The sequence below is a fragment of the Quercus lobata genome, chromosome 2 (assembly GCF_001633185.2).
Source record: "Quercus lobata isolate SW786 chromosome 2, ValleyOak3.0 Primary Assembly, whole genome shotgun sequence".
NCBI classification, from domain to species: Eukaryota; Viridiplantae; Streptophyta; class Magnoliopsida; order Fagales; family Fagaceae; genus Quercus; species Quercus lobata.
Window position 1 is genome coordinate 102,607,967 of NC_044905.1, and position 22,014 is coordinate 102,629,980.

The window sequence follows — 22,014 nt, forward strand, 5'->3', positions numbered from 1 at the left end:
AGAGAAATTGGCAACCAAATCATTGATCGGCTCCAAAGTAAACTCCAAACTTGGAAAGGTAAGCTCTTATCACCTGCAGGGAAGCTAACTCTTATTAAATCAGTTATGCAAGCCATGCCAATCTATTCTATGTCGATCCATAGATTATCAAAAGATACCTGCAATAGAATTGACAGAATCATTAGAGATTTTTGGTGGGGAAACAATGCAGAAGTGAGGAAGTTACATACCATAGCTTGGGATACAATCTGCCTACCTAAGGAACTAGGAGGTGTCGGTATTAGGAAGACAGAACAATTTAATCAAGCACTCTTAGCCAAGCAATACTGGAGACTAACCCAGAATCCACAATCACTACTAGCTACTACTCTTAAAGGGAAGTACTTTCCAACAGCTCAAAACCTTTGGGATATGGAACGATGTCCAACCACTGCGTCCCAAATATGGAAAGGAATATGGAGGACAAAAGAAACACTACTGATAGGAGCAAAATGGCAAGTAGGTATGGGGGATGGCATCAAATTACGGGATCCACTATGGTATAGACCTCGGAATGAAACATCATTGGTGGAATATGGACTGGACCAAGGCACAGTTAGAGATCTTATGGATACTGAAACAGGCACTTGGAGGGCTGAAATCATTGCAAATATATATGAAACGAGGGTTGCACGGGAGATTTTAAACACTCCACACTCAAAGTTTGGAGCTCTGGATAAAATTTTATGATTGCAATCACAGAAGGGGACCTACAAAGTAAATGAAGGATACAAACTGATTACTAAGGGACAAGATGGGACAATTAATTATGGTATGAATAAACATGGCTGGAAACACCTTTGGAAACTAAAAATACCGTATAAAATATGTCTGTTCTTATGGAAATTATTACATAATGGGCTACCCACTAGAATGGAGCTCAACAGAAGACAAATTATTGTTAGCACCAATTGTGTAATGTGTGAACAAGAAGATGAAACATTGGACCATCTTTTCCTCAAATGCCCCTTCGCTAGAGCTTTATGGTTTGGCTCGCCACGGAACATTCGTTCTGATACTATCCCCTCTATCCGGCAATGGTTGATAAGCATTCTTGAAAAATATAAGGCAGGTAATGAACAGGAAGATAATGTTCTTACAGATATTAGTGCCACTCTTTGGGTGATTTGGACTTATCGAAATATGGTTCTATTTGAGAATAAAGCTGTTGACATCCAACAAGCCATTTCAAGCACCAGTTACTTCATGACAGAATGGAAAATAGAATTAGATGAATATCTCCAAATTGGTTCAACACCTACGGAAACTACTGGGAACCAGTCTACATGCAGAACTCAGAATTGGCAAGCAATAATTATAGTAGATATAAAAAAGCGTTCGCGCGAAGCGATTTGGAATGGAGGTGCCTTTGTGATCAAAAATCGTTTAGGCCAGTCCGTTCGTAAAGGTTGTTATTCCTGGCATTCCAGCAATGATGAAACCAACTTACTATCCACAATTAGAGAAGCTTTGTATGAGGCGTGGAAACAGGGTTTCAGGGAGGTAATTCTTTTTCTACAATCAAATCACGGAGTAAAGCTAATTCAAACACATTGCTTGACTAGCTTGGAGAATGTCCCGCTCATGGAAGATATTGCAACATTACAAAAGATGTTTAAACATATTCATGTCCAAGTTGCTCCTCTACTAGTGCTCCAAGAAGTTCAGGGATTGGCAGACATGGCGACAGTATGCTTTACAAGGCTCACCTGGATATGATTTGTTTGGTGGTAACAAAAAAAAAATAGGAATAAATATTAAATTTTTATAACATGGTAAAATTAAGTAAAGAAAAAACATTTAAACATCCTTAAAATATATTTTTACAAATTTTTGATACGTCAAGTAAAAGATAATAAGAAAAATAACATGGTACTAAATAAATTTTATATCACACCCCACGAATCACACCCTTCTTCTTTTTTTTTTTTTAAAAATTTTTTTTATATATATTTATCCCTCACCCTTTCGTTTTACTTCAAGACTTCAAACATCATAGTCATAGCGCATGTGGGGATATGATTACCACAATACCACATCAATAAACAGATTTGGTTTCTTTTACTTTTGTTTTTGGCAAAAATACTTTTGTGTGTGTGTGTGTGTGTGTGTGTGTTTGGGGAGAAAAGACGATAAGCAAAAATACATTTTGATACCTCTTAATTTGTGTTTGCTGTCTAGTCCCCAAGTTCAAAATGGTCAATTTACACCATTGATTTTGAGTGTAGACCCAATACATACATACTATTGTTGATGAAAAATTCTTCCAATATAAAAGTGAAAAAACAAAATAATTACTCTTATATACAGACAACGGCGATAACAAAATTGTATGAACCTCCAACCCCCTTACTAAATAGGAATTTTTGAAGAGTGTTATTTTTTGGAACTTGAAGGATTTAACTTTGTCTTAAATATTCCTTTAAAAAATTGTCTCCTTCCATTTGTTTTGACATTAAAATTTTCTAAAATATATCATTGTTCAAAAAGTTTTTTCTTGAAAATATCTCATTTTCCTATGTTTAATAGCAACTTTTATCTCATAAAAAAAATAGCAACTTTAAAATGAGTTGGAAACTATTTTTTGACTTTACTTATTTAGCTTAGGGTAAGATAAAGTCGTTTTTTAGAAAATTTTGCGGAAAAACAATTTTATTTCATGTCAAGCTATATAAAGAAAGTCAAGAGATAAATTTAATTTAAATTATTTTTTTCTGATATTACTAAACATAGAAAAACGCGAAAAATTATCTTCAAATAAGTTTTTCCATTAAAACAAACAAAAATTAACAAAAAAGTTATAAATTCGCCTCCAAATTGGTTTGGAAGAATATCATCTATCCTATTATGTGTTAATTTATAAATTCATCTACATTCCTCATTTTAATTATTGAATTAAAAAAAATTCTATATGTATTGTTTTAAATAAGTCACATAACTCATTAAATAGGTCATTAACTAAAATTACATAGGAATGATTTAAAAAAAAAAAAAAAAAAAACTAACACTTTAATTTGTTGAATTGGTCAACTGTAAGTTTGGAGGTTATAGTTTCATATAAAAAGTAAGATTAATATTATATCCATAATATTTTCATAACAAATTTTACATGTCAGATTATTACTAATAGACAAAAAAAAGTAATTTAAATAGTATATTTAAATTAAAATCAATAACAACATGTTATATTTAAATTTTTACCCAAAAAAAACTTGTGTACATAATGCTTCTTAAAAAAAGTAATGAACAAAAAAGTCATCTATTTCAGTTTATTTTTTATTTTAATTTTTTTTTTTTATGAGAATTGAGATTAAAAGTCATCCATGTAGTGAAATTTGGGGTGTTTCTAATTTACGGGTAAAAAAAAAAAAAAACCGGTCATAAAAAAAAAAGCAAGGAATAAGAAGACAGGAAAAAAAAATGGTAACCATAAAAATCTGTCATTGTAAAAAAAACGGTCAAAATCTGACTCTTACATAAGATTTTCAGACCAAGCAAACGCATCTGAGTCAGACTCAACAACTATTCGTCGAACTCTTTCTTTATCTGCACAACCAGTTCTTAGTTTCATCAGTCTGACAATTAAACTTCTCAGGTTAGAGAACGTATGGTTCATCCAATTTGTTTTGCATTTATGATTTATGTGTTGCATTGGACGATGTTAAATCTTTGCTTGTCTTAAGTTTGTTGGATTAATCACTTGGTTTGACCCACTTCATTTTTCATGGTCTAATTGAAAATTGACGTGAAAATTCGACACGCATATATTTATGTATGTGCTAGCGTTTGTGGGTATTTGTGTTCTGAAAGTCTGCATTTTTGTACATGTGTGTATGGTGATTTGGTGAGTTGTCATGAAGTTTCTGTGATGCAAATTAATCAGATGAATTTTGCTGAGAAATGGGTTATGGGAAAAATCGACATGCATATATGTATGTATGTGTTACTGTTTGTGGGTTTTTGTGTGTCTGAAAATGTGCATTTTTGTTCAAGTTTGTATGGTGATTGGTGAGTTGTCATGAAGTTTCTGTGATGCAGAATAATCAGATGAAATTTTGTTTGGAAATGGTTTATGGATAATTTATGAAGTTAATGGGTTATTGGATAGTATATGATGCTTGTGTGTGTGTGTGTGTGTGTTTTGGTGATTGGTGAGTTTTGATCTGATGAATTTTTCTGTGAAATGGGTTATGAATAGTATGTTTAATGGGTTATTTTGGATAATATATGATGGTTTTGTGGGTGTGTGACTGTAGGTGATTGGTGAGTAATGTAGTTGAATTTTATATGATGCAAAGTAATCAGATGAATTTTGCTATGAAATGGGTTATAATTCTTATGAATATGCAGCATGTGTGTGTGTGTGTGTGTGTGTGAGAGAGAGAGAGAGAGAGAGAGATCTGGTATGAATTTTACAGAAGTTGGAAGTTTTGATGTAGTTGCGATATTATTTTGGTGAATTGAAGGCTTAAAAAAAGTTGTAACCACTACACAAAGCTCCCACTTTTGTGGGATCTGTGAAAGGTGATTGTAGGTTGCCTTATCCTCAACATTATAAAAAATAAAAAAAAAAAAAATCTGTTTTAACACTTATTGTATTGATATATGCATTCATGGGAATGTGTAATTGAGAAACAGAATTGGAATTTATAACCTTTCACTCTTTGTGTAAATATGTTGCTAATGTGATTTCCAGTGCTGCGCATTCGGTATACTTAAATAATGTTGAGCATAACTTCAATTGAGCTCTGTTTATGATGGGTAGTGCGCTGTACAAAATCAAACTAGTTCACACGTATTATAATGATAGTTTAAAGTTTATAACTAGAGGCCATCCACAACTGTTCTGCCTATGAAATATTGTAGTAATTGATTTAGGAAAGAATGTATAATGCTATTTGTGGTTTATGAGACAATGGAGAAAGGAAAAGAGAATTGGAATTTTGTACATATGGGGTTAGAATGTTTTTAAGATTTCTATGTTTATACCCTTGTCTTCTGACTTCTTGGTAACCAAATGGGCTTCAAAAGAATGTGAACTATGTGATGAATTATATAAAATGCAAATGGCCTGATGTGGTTGTTCTTTGTTTAAAACAGGAAAAATGTTTGAGGGGAAGGTGTTGGGAAATGGTCTCGTTGAAGAAGAGAGGGAACTTTCTAAGTCTTCAACTAATAAGGTACTTGGTTATATACTGAGACAGCTTCTCCCTTTTACTTTCTAAGGACTACAATGGAACTTTCTCTATATGTTTGAAAGGTTTAAATGGTGTATACTGTTCTTGAAAAGGTGAAGTGATTTCTGTTTATAGTTGCCAAGCTTCTTAATTAGCTTTTCTGCCTACTTTCTAAACTGCTGCAACATTTAGATGTGTTGTACTCAGCAGTAGAAATTCCTTTCTTGTCTTTCTGCCTTTGGTTGTAAGCTAATGAGTATAGCTTATTCTATATTAGTAATGATGCTAGTTATGTTTATAGAGAGAGAAAACAGCAAACCTTAGGTATTTTTTCCATCATTTTGATTAGTTATTTCACTTTATTATCTGCTATCCATAATTCTGTAAGATTTCAGAACAAATGAGTATAGAATTACCCCTAGGCATGAATACTGTTAAGTAAACAACACTGAAATATACAGCTGGTAGCACATACTTTTAGTAACTTAACATAAAATTTTAACTACATTACAAGAGGCCGGATAATCAATCCCATCCTTTTTGTTGGCAGAGATATGGTTTATCCCATACTTGGCCAATTGTTGAATGATTTTTTTGCATACAATGTTTATATCTACCTTTTCTTTTGATTGGTAAATTACGCATGCTCCCGATGGGTCTTGAAGTTGAGGTAGAGCTCATTGTCTTTGTATTTACTTTTTGCTGCTGCTCCTCTATCCTTTCATCTTCACCTCTCTCTCTCTCTCTCTCTCTCTCTCTCGTTTTGGGGGTGGGGGGGGGGGGGGGATGCTATAAATCATCCACAACAGTGGAAATAACTACATCAACCCTGAAATTTAGGCTTTTAAATATGTGAGTAGCAAGTCATGGCTAAATCAAGTGCTTGGGCATCTACTCCATTGAATGAAGGGATGGGCAATTATAAATAGCAGAAGTAGATACAAGTACAAAACTGTATTTTACGTGGATTTTGCTGTGCAGATTACCATCTCTATCCTTAGTCAGCTTCATAGGGTTCTGGTTTGTCATATGCAATTTTATCCATAAAAGTTCAGCATTTTAGACATCAAAGATGTTTTTGTTGTCTCTGAAAGAGTTGCAAAGGTTCTCTGCAAATCTGTTTAAACCATACTATGGAGGTTTTATTTATTTAGAAATCTTTTATAAGTCACCGTGCAAAGGTTTTTTTATAAGAATTATAGTCTCCAAGCTGCAAATCCTTCTGGGGGATCATAGGTCTGTTCCAATTAATTCAGCTGCAAAATCTAACTGCTATGGGTTATGTTCTAGAGACGTATGTAAAGACATTGTTGCAATAGATAATGCGTTTATGGATGTAATTGGCATGATAGGTGAGCTTTGCCATCAAGTTATCATTTTCTAAGTTGATCTCTGAAATTTTTTTAGCATAATCATTGATGCAGCAGATGACACCACAGTTTTGAAACCTAGAGCATTCAAAGAACTGGAAAAGGGAGAGGTTCAAGGTTTTTAAGGTCGGATTAGGGTTCAACCGAGGTCAAACCATGACAAAATAAAAATTATTAATTCAATTACATAAAATAAATATAATAGATTGTGACATAAAGACACATTCGAGTTCCCACGGGTGCATTTTATCAATTTTTTTCCAAAACACACTCCCCTAAACTGGTTGAAAAAACTGGCTTGACCTCCGGTTTCTGGTGAACCCAGTCGAACCGGCTGGTCCAGCTATGAAAACTATGAATGACACAACTACTTTTAAGATTACAGAAAGTAGTCAAGTATTCTTTTTCAATATTTTGTGATATGACTCTAACTAATGATTTTTTTGAGCTCAATGTTTAAAACCCTTAATTGCTTGTCTAATATTTTTTTCTTTTGTTTGTCTAAGGTTGACCCTGGTAAACCTGCATTACTGACCTGGCATCGAAAGTTAAACAGTGAGGGAAGTGCCCTTTCTGAGTTCACTCTAAGTTTGAAAGAGATAGTTCAGATGGTACGCTTACAGATTTAGATTTAATACCTTTTCTCTTTGGACCATTAAAATCCTTTGCTTCCCTTATTTTATATAATCAAGCACATAGATGTATTAATTGCTTTTTTGAAAGGCCGAAGGACATATACACACACAAACATATACATGCAGATCTGTACATACATACATACATTACACATGCACACATATCTGTTGTGTATGCATGTGCTTATGCTTTCCTTCACAGATATTTTTAACTTGCTTATATTTCTGCATCCTTACCATGGTCTTGCTGATGCATCAGAATCACATGACAAATTCACGACCATTAGGACCTTAGCCCCTTTATTATGGTTTCATGGGTGCCAACTATATTGTTTGTTATATTTGGTAGGCTCCAATAGGATTTCGGCTATGGCGCCATGTCCGAGAAGAGGCTGCTAAAGGAAATGTAACTTTCTTTCCTTTTACCTATCCAGCTTGTATTGGTGCATTGGTTATGGTAAGGGATCCTTGAGCATCTTTCTGTTCTCTTTGCAGGGGGTTACTATCAATCCATTTGCTAAACGCCTTGTAACATCTTGTCATGGCATTCCCTTAGGTGGTATAGGGTATGTGTTCAATCTTAATCACTCATGATAGATGTTTATTACTATATAATGTAACATAAAAGCCATACATATTATACCATCTTTAATACATGTACTAGGCATTTGTGTTTCTAGTAGAAGATATTTATTATTGAACATTATACAACTTTATGTGAAGAAAATGCCAATGAGCTCTTGCTCAAATGGCACCTTCTCCCCTTGTAAAAGTAAGTTTGAGGGTGAGGTTATGGGTTTAAGAGCCACCAAGTGCATTTGTAGTTGACCAATTAAAAAGAATTTTATGTGAAAAAAATGTGAAGCTGAGAATATTTCCTCACATTGTTTGGCATTATCTTTACTGATTATAACCAGCTGAAAACTTTTGGATCTTACCCAAATTATTGTATATTGCTTCTTTTTTGTGAGTTTTAGAACATAATCATCTCTTGTAAAAATATAATGTTCAGCTCAGGAAGCATAGGAAGGAGTTACAGAGGTGAGTTTCAGCGCTGGCAACTATTCCCTAAAATATGTGAAGAGAAACCAGTTTTAGCAAATCAATTTTCGGTAAGTTCAATGAATATATTGTTGAAGCATTTTGTCATTGATATGTTGAAGGTGATATTATAAATATTCCTTTATCTAGGGCTATGTTTTTTCTAGGGTTAGAGACGTTGTGTAGCTGTCAAAATGCAATGCCTGTTTTCCCAATTTAACTAAAGGGGTGATATGTTGAGGCATTCCCTGGCCCTATCTGGTCCATTTATCCTGAAACAGCTATTATCATAATGCTTTTGAGGACAGATTCAACTGTTTAATCTGTTTTTGAACTCTTAAGAAATAGGTTTAAAGTTTTACTTTGTTCAAACTAGAGTGATTTATGCCGCAGAGAGAAAGAGTAAGTTGATTTAAGTTGACGGAACGAAAAGAGATAGAGGAAAACAAAAAATAACATTAATAGAAGTAGTAAAATAGGACACATAAATTAAGGAAGTAACGAAGAGTATGACACCGGATAGAATAGAATGGCAGTAAAGAGTTGTTGTGGTCAGTCTTTACTAGTTTGTTGAGGGTCCATAGGACCATAGGTGATACCAAAATTTTGGAACCAAGGCTTGATTGTTGTCGAAACAAAGAAATTAAAGGAGACTTTTAACACATATCTTTTTTTATGGATCTTTGGTTTGGTATTTAGTTCTGATATCATCATTAAATAAAATGCACATGGCTGATTTGGTCCTAGTTTACACGTTTTACAAAGAAAATATGAAGGATAATGTCATCCATGGCTATGAGAAATTTATACAATTTACAGGATATGTGACCTTAGATGGTGGGAAATGGTCAAAGACTTTCAATGGTTGATCAGAAAATGTTGGGATGAGTCTTTGATGAAAAGCTCATTGAAGCACTTAATGTTACTTAGATAAATTTTTGTTTCTATTTTTTATAGTTAATATTACAGTTGATCTTTCATTGGATGGAAATAAAATGAAGAACGGAACATCTGTTATCATTAGTATCTTTTCATTGGTTATTATCAAGTTTCTGCAAAATTTGGAATACAAATACTTGTGCAGGTTTTTGTTAAGCGCTCAAGTGGTGAAAAATATTCAACAGTGTTGTGTCCAGGGAGCCCAGAGGTGCTTAAGTAAGCAACTATTAACTGCACTGTTAATTTGAATGCTTAAGAAATTCTTGAGAGCTTCATTTCATTTGTGTTTGAACTTATTGAATACTATGTCTTCCACAGAGAAACTGCTGTTTCAGGGATTGGATCTTGGGACTGGAATCTGAATGGAGGAAACTCTACATATCATGCTTTATTCCCAAGGTCATGGACTGTTTATGAGGGTAATCGTTAAGCGGTATACTTCTGAGTCTACAATAATATTTATCAAGGATAATTTGTCTCATGCATCGGTCACCCGTTTCTTTTTAAATCCAGGAGAACCTGATCCGGAACTTAAAATGGTTTGTCGTCAAATTTCACCTGTTATCCCCCATAATTACAAGGAGAGCAGCTTCCCTGTATCAGTTTTTACTTACACGGTAGGAAAGGATCTATTAGATACATGGTTGTCTATTTCAGATATATAGTTAGCCTCAGTATTAAGTTGTGGTTTTAATTTTCTTCAGCTGTACAATTCTGGAAAGACTGCTGCAGATGTTACCTTGCTTTTCACATGGGCAGTATGTCTCCTTTTCCTGTGTTCATCACTTTCAAATTTATGTCCTTTGGTTCCATACTTATGTTAGTTGTATTTCTTTAAAGCTTTTTCCTTCTTGGAGTTACCAAGTATATTTTATGTAGATTCCTGAAAAGAATCTGATGTGCCCGAAGTCATTAAAACTAATGTAAAATCTTCTTGTCAATGCCATTTTAGAATTCTGTTGGGGGGCTTTCTGAATTTTCTGGTCAGCACTTCAATTCAAAAATAATGTAAGAAATTTGTCATTTGCTTGACTTCTTATCTATATATCTTACCTTTTCTTTTATTGATTTTCAAAATCATAATTAGATACATATGCGTGCTTGTGTTTGTTTGTGAAGGATTAGATACTTGTGCCAGCATACGTGTGTGTGAAGATTGCTTATCTATTTTATAGCACGCCAATTGTTTATGCTAACCCATAAGATTATTTATTCTGCTAGGATGAAGGATGGTGTGCATGGTGTACTACTACATCACAAGTACGCTCTTTTCAAATCTTCCCTTTGTTTGATCAGTTCAATCATTATATGGTATATGTTCTGATACTCTCCATGCAATACCCTCACATGCCACAACAGGACTGCAAATGAACGCCCACCTGTGACTTTTGCAATTGCAGCGGAGGAGACTGATGGTGTTCATGTCTCTGAGTGCCCTTACTTTGTGATATCCGGTAAATCTCAGGGTATCACTGCAAAAGACATGTGGCAGGAAATCAAGGAGGTTGGTAGACTTCCCAAATTTTACATGCACATTTCATTAGAAAGGTTCTGGTGAGTGTGGTCAGTTGTCCGTAGGTTTTACTGGCTAGAGACAAGTCTATAGGGCTCTTCTTTTGAAAGTTTCCCTTCCTTACCTAAATAAAAAATAAAATAAAATAAAAGACATCTCATCAGTTTCCTACATTTGCACATTCGTGCGAGGCTTTTAAGTTTTAATCCTAACGTGTATTCACAACTCAAGAAGGATTTTGGTTTCAGCAGATTGTAAACTGATTAATTAATATTGCCTGGCTTTTTCTTGGTGACAGATTGGCTGTCTTATCTTTTTTTTCTTTACCTGAACCAATCATCTTCTTTTCACCTTTTTATCTTAGATTATCATGAGCTTGAAGAAGAATAACATATCTTGATGATTTTGGTTGAGGAAAGTCTGGGAGACTGGGAATCAAGTGGGATTTGACTTTCTTTGAGGTAGCCAGCCTCCAAAGAAAATAGAGGAATTTGTATCAAGTGGGATTATCATGAGCCTAGAGAGAAAATAGAGGAATTTGTATCAATGTTCAATATAAGACCAATTGCATTGCTCCTAGTATTTATACTAGGAATCTTACACAGCAAGTTTCAAGAAAAAAGCTCAAGATTGTCCTTTTAACCAACTACTGAACAACTACTTTGTAACTATTTAGCTATCTTGGCTTTTGTCTTGCACTTTGGTCATATCCACACATGTCCTTAATTGGGTTGGACTAGACTTGTTGCACTTGGTTTGGATAAATTACAATTTCAGTCAAATCTGACAATTGGGTTCGTAGATCAGAAACTATAAGATTTGGCATTATGCCTTAAGAATATGAAACTGTTACTGCCTAAGTGAGATTTGATAAATAACATTGATCTCAAAATCTTAAGTTGGGTGTAGGTGAAGTAATCATTCAACAATTATTTTAAAAAGATTTTTTTTTTCTTTGTGTTTTCGCCTTTGGTAGTTTTGCCTCTCCTGTCCCACTGTCGAAGGGACATTTTCAGTCTTAACGGTTTTTTTTTTGGTTGTTGTTGTTGTTTTTGGGGGGGAGGGTGTTCGGGTACATGGTGATGTTTATATTTTGATGCTGGGAGCACAACCAAAATTATTTTTTATTTAAATTTTTTTTGAAATCTCAGATTTAATTTTTTTGAATTTCATATTTTCTAGAGTTTTACTATTGAATTTTGAATTTAATGTTGTTCATGATTTTATGGAATGTAACTGAGTCGTGATGTACTCCTTGATGCCTATTAAAGAGAGGCTCCAAGAATGGCTTGAAGCATTGAAATTTGAAATAATTTTTTTTTCATTTGAGATGTTTCTCTAAGTTTGTTGTTGATTGCAAGCAACATAGGTGCTGAAGTTAGGCAGATTCTAGGTAGTGAATAGTACAATTTGTCTTTTTTTTTTCCTTCTTTTCCCTTGTCTCTATTTTTCAACCTAGCCATCCGGCATCAAATTTCCTCAAAGGAATCTGACCCATCTTTATTTTTCTTCTGTTATGCATAAAAAGAAAAAGCTTTATCTTCATTTCTCACATAACTTGATATGCGTATTTCTTTTCTAACAGTATGGATCCTTTGACCGCCTTAGTTCCACAGAAACGTCAGTGCCTTCAGAACCAGGATCATCTATTGGGGCAGCCATTGCTGCTTCTCTTACAATTCCATCAAATGCAGTACGTTCTGTAACATTTTCATTGGCATGGGACTGCCCTGAAGTAAACTTTTCGAGTGGAAAAACTTATTACAGGTGGCTAGCCAAAATTTTGTTTGAGAAATATCACATTTTAAAAAGTTATCTATGTATTGAAAATTTTTATCAACAGGCGTTACACTAAATTCTATGGTACCCGTGGGGATGCTGCTGCAAAGATTGCACATGATGCTATTCTTGGTAATGTTCCAGATAGATGATTGCAAAGATTGCACACTAAATTCTATGTGTACATTGATGATTTGTTTCAACTCTAGGATTTTAAAGTTTTACTCCATGTTTGAAACCAAGAATATAAACTATAGTTCAACTCATATGTAATAAAGTTGGCCATAATGCCCATACATTCATAAGATTTTTGATTGCTAGGGAGTGCTAATACACAAAATAAATTGTTCTTATTGTGAAGAAATTGTTACTTCAATGCCCTTATTTTTGTTTTATTCTTTCTGAATATAGAGAATGGCCATTGGGAGTCCCAGATAGATGCATGGCAAAGACCTATTCTTGAAGACAAGAGGCTTCCTGAATGGTGAGTTTTGACGTGTTATTTGTTGTGCATGTATAGTCAGGTTCTAACTTATTCTGATGGTTTTCTACAGGTACCCTATTACTCTCTTCAATGAGCTCTATTATCTTAATTCAGGGGGGACAATTTGGACAGGTATTGTGGAGCTTCTCTTTATGTTTTAGGACAGCATTTTGTGCACATCCTGTTTACATGAGGTTTCCTCTCTATTCTAATAAAGCTTAGCCAACACCAAAGTTTTGGGACTATGACTTGGGTGGTGTTGTATCAAAAACGTTTTTGTGATTGTTGACTCAAGTAAGTAACCATGAGTTAGTTTTTATTTTTGCAGATGGATCACCACCAGTTCATAGTTTAGTAAGCATTGTACAAAAGAAGTTTTCCCTTGATAGTTCCAGGCCAGGTTTGAAAGACATAATTGATGTACCCCATCAAAATGATACCGCTGGTGATATTCTTGAAAGGATGACTTCAGTACTTGATCAAATCCACACCACAACTTCATCAAACTCTGCATTTGGGCCAAATCTTCTTCAGAAAGGAGAAGAAAACATTGGGCAATTCCTTTATTTTGAAGGGATTGAATATCACATGTGGAACACTTACGATGTCCATTTCTACTCATCTTTTGCATTAGTCATGCTTTTTCCAAAACTTGAACTTAGTATCCAAAGAGACTTTGCGGCGGCAGTAATGATGCATGATCCCAGTAAGATGAAACTTTTACACGATGGAGAGTGGGTCGGTAGAAAGGTGCTTGGAGCTGTTCCTCATGATATTGGAAAGAATGACCCATGGTTTGAAGTAAATGCTTATTGCCTTTATAACACTGACAGGTGGAAAGACTTGAATCCAAAATTTGTCCTCCAAGTTTATAGGGATGTGGTTGCCACAGGTGATAAGAATTTTGCACAAGCTGTTTGGCCTTCTGTTTATGTTGCAATGGCTTATATGGAACAATTTGACAAGGATGGAGATGGGATGATTGAGAACGAAGGCTTCCCTGATCAAACTTATGATACATGGTCTGTCACTGGTGTGAGTGCATACAGTGGAGGGTTGTGGGTGGCAGCCTTGCAGGCTGCATCTGCCATGGCACGTGAAGTAGGTGATAAGGCATCTGAGGATTACTTTTGGTTTAAGTTTCAGAAGGCAAAAGCTGTGTATGATAAATTATGGAATGGTTCTTACTTCAATTATGACAGCAGTGGCAGAAGTTCAAGTTCATCCATTCAAGCTGACCAATTAGCTGGACAATGGTATGTTGTGACTGAAGCAATTTTCTAGATATTTTTTTTAATATCATATTCTTTAAGTACATTAAGAATGGTTCTTTCAATTTATGCTTGCATATGCGTGTGCGTGTGCATGTGTGTGTGTGTGTGTGCGTGCGCGCGCGTGTGCATGCGTGTGCTTGCTTATCCAATTTTTGCTTTTAAAATCAGGATAAAATCCTCTGATTTTTCTTATCCAAGGCCAGGGAAAATATCTTTAGCATGTGTACCAAATGGTTTCTAGTATACATTATGCTTACAATAGTCTCCATGTGGGACAATTTCTGGATTTATCTAGAGCCTATGTTATATTTTGTATACAAATACATATACAGGTGCATAACTCCACCTATGTTAGTGCGTTGTGTCATATATTTAGTCACTTTATTATGAATAGAATCCTTACAGACACAACTTGGGGTATCCTCTACTAGCAGCCAACTCCAAAATTTTGGGACTATGGATTTATTGCTGTATTGTGTAAAAAAATAATTTTTGAATTTAAAAAAAAAAAAATGTGGGAGAACTAAAGTGTCCATACTCTTGACCTTAAAATGGTTTTTTTTTTTTTTTTTTTTGGTTAATATATATATTTTTTCTGTACTGTGTCATGTAGGGGCGGAGCTACATGTTAGGGTGGGAAAATTTTTGAAATTTTTCTTTACTATATAGAAGTATTTAATATTTTAATAATTAGCCCTCAAAAATGAGACTTGCCCCCCGCCCCCCCCAACTATTTGAGTTGGTCCAATAATGTTCTTAAAAAAAAATTGTCCAATTTGTCTAGTAGTTATAGAGAACGTATTGTTTCTCAAATTCATTTTTTATGGTAAAATGTGTTATCGTATTTTTTAAAGTTTTGGATCACCTATGTCTTTGAACACTTCATTAATTCAATTGAAATTTTTTTACTCACAACAGTAGACAATTTGGTAACTTATATTGAAAATGAAAATTGTAAGAATTTCACTATGGAAGATGGTGAAAGATTAATTTAATTCTATGAAATATTTAATTTTAAGAATTCATTATGAAAAATATTAACTCTGTAGGTTATTTTCTGGCTCCGCCCCTGGTCATGCATGGTTATTTTATTTCTTTCAGTAACAATGGTGGTGGATTAGAAGTTTCTGCGTATTAACTCTGTAGGTATGCTAGAGCGTGCGGTCTTTTACCAATTGTTGACGAAGACAAGGCCAAAAGTGCACTAGAAAAGGTCTTTAATTACAATGTCTCAAAGTTGAAGAATGGAAGGTGGGGAGCTGTCAATGGGATGTTACCTGATGGAAATGTTGACATGTCATCCATGCAATCAAGAGAAATATGGCCTGGAGTCACATATGCTGTTGCTGCAACAATGATCCACGAAGATATGATTGATATGGCATTTCAGACTGCAGTTGGAGTCTACGAAGCTGCATGGTCTAAAGAAGGACTTGGGTGAGTTAGCTCTTTGTTTGCCTTTTCTTCTAGAATTAGTTTGTTTTATTAACTCAAGCAGCTCAAGATTAATAACCAAAAGCTATTATGACTGTTTGTTGCATCGAACAGAAGTGAACTTTGCTCGTTTCGTTTTCCTTGTTTTTGATAAGGATGCTTGGTTAATCCTATATTCCTATTACTCCTCCCCCTCCTTGCAATATATATATAATTGTCAATCTTGTACAAATTTTCTTGCAAATCTATGTCGTTAACTGTTAGTAGATTCAATAGTTTGCCTAAATCAAATTGATATTTTCTTTGACTTTGTGGCCTGATAAAATCATATTACTTATGCAACTTTATATAACTATATCTTTATTTACAAGAGCCAAAAGCGTGAGGATATTTTCATCAAAAAAGAAGGGATGTGGATGTAGCATGCTATTAGCTTATTTTCTTGATAATATTTCTTTTGGCTTATGAGTTTCATTTTGAACCATTCGTCAGTAATAATTTTAATCCCATTATTCAAAACTAAAGCCCATATGATCTTTTTGATATAAATCGTGCTCTGTGCTGTCACCTTGAGGTCATGACATCTTATGTAGCAAGAAATTAATAGGCAAAAGTATAGAAGGCAAAAAATGAAAGGAAAGAAAAAAAAGAAACCTAAATGGTTGCTTGCACTTCACATCTCTGTTTATTAGAACCATATATTTTTTTTAGTTGCTCAAACCATTAGATCTTTTCTTGATTCTGAAATACAACACAAAACTGGATATTCATGATGTCATTCAAGACACTTTTTGCCCAGTTTATTCTTGGAAGAATTTTTTAGTTAACTGTTGGTTAATTCATTTAGGTGATACCTAAATTTCCTTCTTTTAGATTATTAACAAGTTACCATTTTTTGCACAGTTATTCTTTTCAAACTCCGGAAGCTTGGAACAAGGAGGACCAATACAGATCTTTATGTTACATGCGCCCTTTGGCCATATGGGCCATGCAGTGGGCACTAACGAGACCAAACCTTCTTGACGCAGAGGTGAGACAAGAAGTGAAGGAAGATTCTATGTTTGTGCACCATTACGGGTTCTCAAAAGTTGCTCGCCTTTTAAAGTTGCCTGAAGAGGGAAAGTCTAGAAGTCTTTTACAGGCTTTATATGAGTTCGCCTTGACTAGGGTCGGGATTTAAGTCAGGTTTCCACAACTATCCAGGGGCCTGTAAATCATTCTATTTGATTGTTGTATGTACTATATAGCACCCTGAATCTTAGTTGAGACAGCTATTAGATGTACTAGTAATAGGCCCATGCGATGTGTCGATAATTCTTTAAGCTGCTATGTGAGAAGATTATATAAAATATTCAAAATATTTTTAAGTAATAACATGATAATATGACGAGGTTTATTTTATTTTATTTTTGAGAAGAAGATGAGTTTTATTTTAAATTAATGATGTAATACAAAATTAAGGGGATGGAGAATTTGGACTATAGAATAAACTAGTCGCTAACCCGTGCGATGCACGGAAAAACTATTGAAAATAAGATTTTAAAAAGAGAATTTTATTAATTTTAGTTTATATCAAATATTTATTTATGGTAGTTTAAAATATTATTTTAAATCTTCATTTCATTTTATTTTAGTTGGAATAACTTATATAATTAATTGAAATGCTTATAAATAAGAGATGACATTAATAATATACTATATATAGTTAGTGATTATTCAAGATATCATTCAAATATGACAATTTTTTGGTTTTAAAAAAAGAAAAATATTAATGCATTTAAACACAAAATACTATATTGTCCAATAGATATTACAACTTTAAAACTAAAACATGAGTAGTAATTTTTAATGGATTGGTGTAATAGCACAACTTTTAATAGAAAAAAAAAATTTTGATTTAAAATTTTTTGGAGTATCACTATAGTAAAAATGCCGAAAGGAAGCAAGAAATTCCACTGAAAAATGCTACAAATACATTTGGGTTTTTTTTTTTTTTTTTTCAATGAGCAGGTACATTACTGTTTAGTAGAGTCTTAATACATGGGGGATACTCCTTCATCCAATACATCATTGTCTAGCAAACCCAGCTAGTTCTTTGCTTCAAATGCTATCTTCTCTGTTGGTCCGTTTGTTCAAGGAGCCACAAGAGAAAAATATATTCCTAATAGAAGAACCAACTACCAAGTAGTCTAACATCATTAAGGATGTGGCCAATGCTCAAATTGGTAGGTCCAGCTAACTTGCCTTTGGTTTCGATTTGACCATAATAGCCAACCTCCACCGCAACTAATACAATCAACTGGATTGGTTAAAACAATTATCAAATACTGGGAGTATAAAAATACAATCAACTGGATTGGTTAAAACAATATATCACATACTGGGAATATAAAAATACAAAACTTGGTATTATGTATATGATACTGTTGAAAGATTTAAATATCATTGCAGGCTTCTTGAATTCCACCCATCACAAAAGCCACGGCTTACATCAAATTGGCCTTTGAAATTTTGATCTCCTTCATCCCCGGAACCTGGAAAATCAAATTTCTGGACTAATTGAAAATTTGTAAATATTTCCAACTATCTTTTAACAATGAAATTATTATATCTTTTCAAGAACAAAAAGGAAAACAAAGACCAAACGTTCTATGTAGCAAATTTGAAACCTATCACCAAGAAAAAGAATTAAACCTATTGGAAATTCATTAATTGGTACCAATGCAAGTAATTGGTACGCTAAAATATATTGATGAGTAGATAATGGTGACGATGAGAGAATAAAACTTTATAGGAAAAAAATAATATGAATAAATTACTTGTGTATGCTTTGAAGTTACTACCATATCTATCAAAATTTTGAGGAGAAAAATAGAATGAAATATATTAATAAAAATAATATATAAATTTTATTATTGATGCAACGATTTCTCTAATGTTAAAGTGAAAAAATAATATTCACTCTCACAACAACTCAAAACATTTACTTAATATATTATATCATCCATACCATCTAGCCACCACTTCCATTCCGGGTGATCATCTCTAACCACCCTCTAAAATTTTGTGGTTGCCTATGTTTCCTGCCCAACACAAAATTCTACTCCCCACCTTTAAACAAAACTTCACAACTTCGCAAATAATTCTTGTCACATTTAGAGATCTCAAACCAACAATTTTCATTGTAGAAACCAAAATACACACTCAGTAGTTCCACCACTATAAATTATACAACAAATTGAGCTATAGCAAATATTGGTAACACAAAATCTCATAAAGGATTTAAAAGTATATTCCAAGAGGAAAAAAACAACAAATTTTTAATACAAATAGTTAGAGTCTACCTTTTAATTTGGAGTATGTACATGTTTTCTTAAAGAATATAATCGTGTGAAACTTGAAAGCAAGTTCAAAGAATAGGTGCAACACATAAAAGCCAGTCATTCATTTAAGTTGGAGAAAAAAAATCCATCCTAGTTCAATTGAAAAAGCATAAAAAAAAATGACAGTCATGTTTTTACATCACACAGAAAATGACATTGAGAAATAAGGCCAACAAATACATCTCACCCTGATTAAATCAACAACACATCATCACATTCCCTACTTATCTTCCTTCTTACCACTCTCCATGTATTATGACTTCTAGAACAACAACAAAAAATCACTTACAAATTTTATCAAACGGCTTGTGTACATGTAAGAAAAAAAAAACTTAATGAAAAGAGAGAATTTTAAAAAGAAAAGAGAGTACCATGTTGCAGCAACACCAGCATCTAAGCATTCTATCAAACACATGTTCAGCAATCTCAAACAACTATACTAACCAACCCCAACCTTCAAAAAAAATTCCCACGAAATCCAAAATAGTGGCAGCCCCAACATAACATTCCATAGGCTATCATATAATAAGATCCAGAGATTATAATAATTTATAAAAAGGGAAAACCAATGTAAATGAAGACGACAGTAACACTATATATCAAACCAAAACAAACCCAAAATTGAAATCAAATAGAAGAATCCCAGGAAACAAAAATCCAATAAAAATTGCATAACCAAAAAAAGGGAAAAAGAAAATCCAAACCAATGTAAAATGAAGATGAGAAAAACACTATATATCAACTAAAACAAACCCAGAATTAAAACCAAATAGAAGAATCCCAAGAAACCAAAAATCCAATAAAAATTGCATACAAAAAAAACGGAAAAAGAAAATCTAATTACAAAAATTTTGTGATTCTTCTTTGCCATAGATTTGACAACAAAGTAAGAAGAAGAAAACGTGGAAATCTGCAAAGAAAAAAAAAAAAAAAACTTAAATCCAGAGCAACCCGCAACCCACAACCACAAACCAACAAAAATTCCATGAAAACAAAAACAAAAAAACTTAAATCCAGAGCAACCCACAACCACAAACTAACAAAATTCCATGAACAATTGAAGTGGATAGAAAGAGAGCAATATATAGAAATTAAGGAGAGTAAAAAACATGTTTTAATTACCTCAAAATAAAACATGATGGGCTAGATTGAGCGATGATGGAGAGGCAAAGAGAAATCGATGTAGTGGCGGTGATCCATGGCGGCAGCGGCGGCGGGAGGATTGAGTTTTGGCATATATTAGAAAACAGAGAGGTTTTGGGGTTTAGACGTGAAGGCTGAAGAGGGAGTTGTAACTTGGATTAGGGTTATAATTTGATAATCTATATATATATATATATATATATATATATAACGTTAAGAAGAATTTAAAAAAAAAAAATCGTTAAGAAGAATTAAAAAAAAAAAAAAAAAAAGAAGAAGAGTGACGTGAAAGGATTAGGGTTATAATTGATAATCTATATAAATATATATATATATATATATATAAATATATAACGTTAAGAAGAATTTAAAAAAAAAAAGAAAAAAAAAGAAGAGGTGACGTGAAAGGATTAGGGTTATAATTGATAATCTATATATATATATATATATAATATATAGATTATTTAAGAAGAATTTAAAAAAAAAAAAAAAAAAAAGAGGTGACGTGGAAAATTGTGGAGCTAGCAGAGGCTTCGGTTTTATACATGTAAGAAAAAAAAACCTTAATGAAAAGAGAGAATTTTAAAAAGAAAAGAGAGTACCATGTTGCAGCAACACCAGCATCTAAGCATTCTATCAAACACATGTTCAGCAATCTCAAACAACTATACTAACCAACCCCAACCTTCAAAAAAAATTCCCACGAAATCCAAAATAGTGGCAGCCCCAACATAACATTCCATAGGCTATCATATAATAAGATCCAGACATTATAATAATTTATAAAAAGGGAAAACCAATGTAAATGAAGACGACAGTAACACTATATATCAAACCAAAACAAACCCAAAATTGAAATCAAATAGAAGAATCCCAGGAAACAAAAATCCAATAAAAATTGCATAACCAAAAAAAGGGAAAAAGAAAATCCAAACCAATGTAAAATGAAGATGAGAAAAACACTATATATCAACTAAAACAAACCCAGAATTAAAACCAAATAGAAGAATCCCAAGAAACCAAAAATCCAATAAAAATTGCATACAAAAAAAACGGAAAAAGAAAATCTAATTACAAAAATTTTGTGATTCTTCTTTGCCATAGATTTGACAACAAAGTAAGAAGAAGAAAACGTGGAAATCTGCAAAGAAAAAAAAAAAAAAAACTTAAATCCAGAGCAACCCGCAACCCACAACCACAAACCAACAAAAATTCCATGAAAACAAAAACAAAAAAACTTAAATCCAGAGCAACCCACAACCACAAACTAACAAAATTCCATGAACAATTGAAGTGGATAGAAAGAGAGCAATATATAGAAATTAAGGAGAGTAAAAAACATGTTTTAATTACCTCAAAATAAAACATGATGGGCTAGATTGAGCGATGATGGAGAGGCAAAGAGAAATCGATGTAGTGGCGGTGATCCATGGCGGCAGCGGCGGCGGGAGGATTGAGTTTTGGCATATATTAGAAAACAGAGAGGTTTTGGGGTTTAGACGTGAAGGCTGAAGAGGGAGTTGTAACTTGGATTAGGGTTATAATTTGATAATATATATATATATATAAACGTTAAGAAGAATTTAAAAAAAAAAAAAATCGTTAAGAAGAATTTAAAAAAAAAAAAAAAAAAGAAGAGGTGACGTGAAAGGATTAGGGTTATAATTTGATAATCTATATAAAATATATATATATATATATATAAATATATAACGTTAAGAAGAATTTAAAAAAAAAAAAAAAAAAAAGAAGAAGAGGTGACGTGAAAGGATTAGGGTTATAATTGATAATCTATATATATAT

The 22,014-nt window shown here is 33.2% G+C and overlaps 2 protein-coding genes across 6 annotated transcripts in view; both read left to right on the top strand.

Moving 5' to 3' along the window:
* The window catches only part of LOC115977620 (non-lysosomal glucosylceramidase-like), a 30,644-nt gene extending 13,553 nt beyond the window's left edge, over positions 1 to 17,091 (top strand). The window contains exons 1-20 of one of the 5 annotated variants that reach the window (XM_031099580.1): positions 3,476 to 3,644; positions 5,140 to 5,219; positions 7,093 to 7,197; positions 7,571 to 7,627; positions 7,717 to 7,787; positions 8,234 to 8,333; positions 9,347 to 9,417; positions 9,520 to 9,620; positions 9,715 to 9,818; positions 9,906 to 9,959; positions 10,154 to 10,209; positions 10,423 to 10,461; positions 10,561 to 10,705; positions 12,300 to 12,481; positions 12,558 to 12,625; positions 12,905 to 12,977; positions 13,048 to 13,109; positions 13,306 to 14,233; positions 15,398 to 15,688; positions 16,589 to 17,091. In XM_031099580.1, coding sequence (XP_030955440.1) covers positions 5,145 to 5,219; positions 7,093 to 7,197; positions 7,571 to 7,627; positions 7,717 to 7,787; positions 8,234 to 8,333; positions 9,347 to 9,417; positions 9,520 to 9,620; positions 9,715 to 9,818; positions 9,906 to 9,959; positions 10,154 to 10,209; positions 10,423 to 10,461; positions 10,561 to 10,705; positions 12,300 to 12,481; positions 12,558 to 12,625; positions 12,905 to 12,977; positions 13,048 to 13,109; positions 13,306 to 14,233; positions 15,398 to 15,688; positions 16,589 to 16,865 — 2,859 coding nt within the window. In that variant the 5' untranslated portion in view covers positions 3,476 to 3,644; positions 5,140 to 5,144 and the 3' untranslated portion in view covers positions 16,866 to 17,091. Of the gene's footprint in view, positions 1 to 3,475; positions 3,645 to 5,139; positions 5,220 to 7,092; positions 7,198 to 7,570; positions 7,628 to 7,716; positions 7,788 to 8,233; positions 8,334 to 9,346; positions 9,418 to 9,519; positions 9,635 to 9,714; positions 9,819 to 9,905; positions 9,960 to 10,153; positions 10,210 to 10,422; positions 10,462 to 10,560; positions 10,706 to 12,299; positions 12,482 to 12,557; positions 12,626 to 12,904; positions 12,978 to 13,047; positions 13,110 to 13,305; positions 14,234 to 15,352; positions 15,689 to 16,588 lie in introns of those variants that run through there. The other 4 variants (XM_031099579.1, XM_031099581.1, XM_031099582.1 and 1 more) reach the window with 4 other exon arrangements.
* On the top strand, positions 913 to 1,758 carry LOC115974093. Its single transcript, XM_031094309.1, has one exon. It carries the CDS (start codon positions 913 to 915, stop codon positions 1,756 to 1,758), a length of 846 nt encoding a protein of 281 aa, XP_030950169.1.
* Positions 17,092 to 22,014: the final 4,923 nt, after the last annotated feature.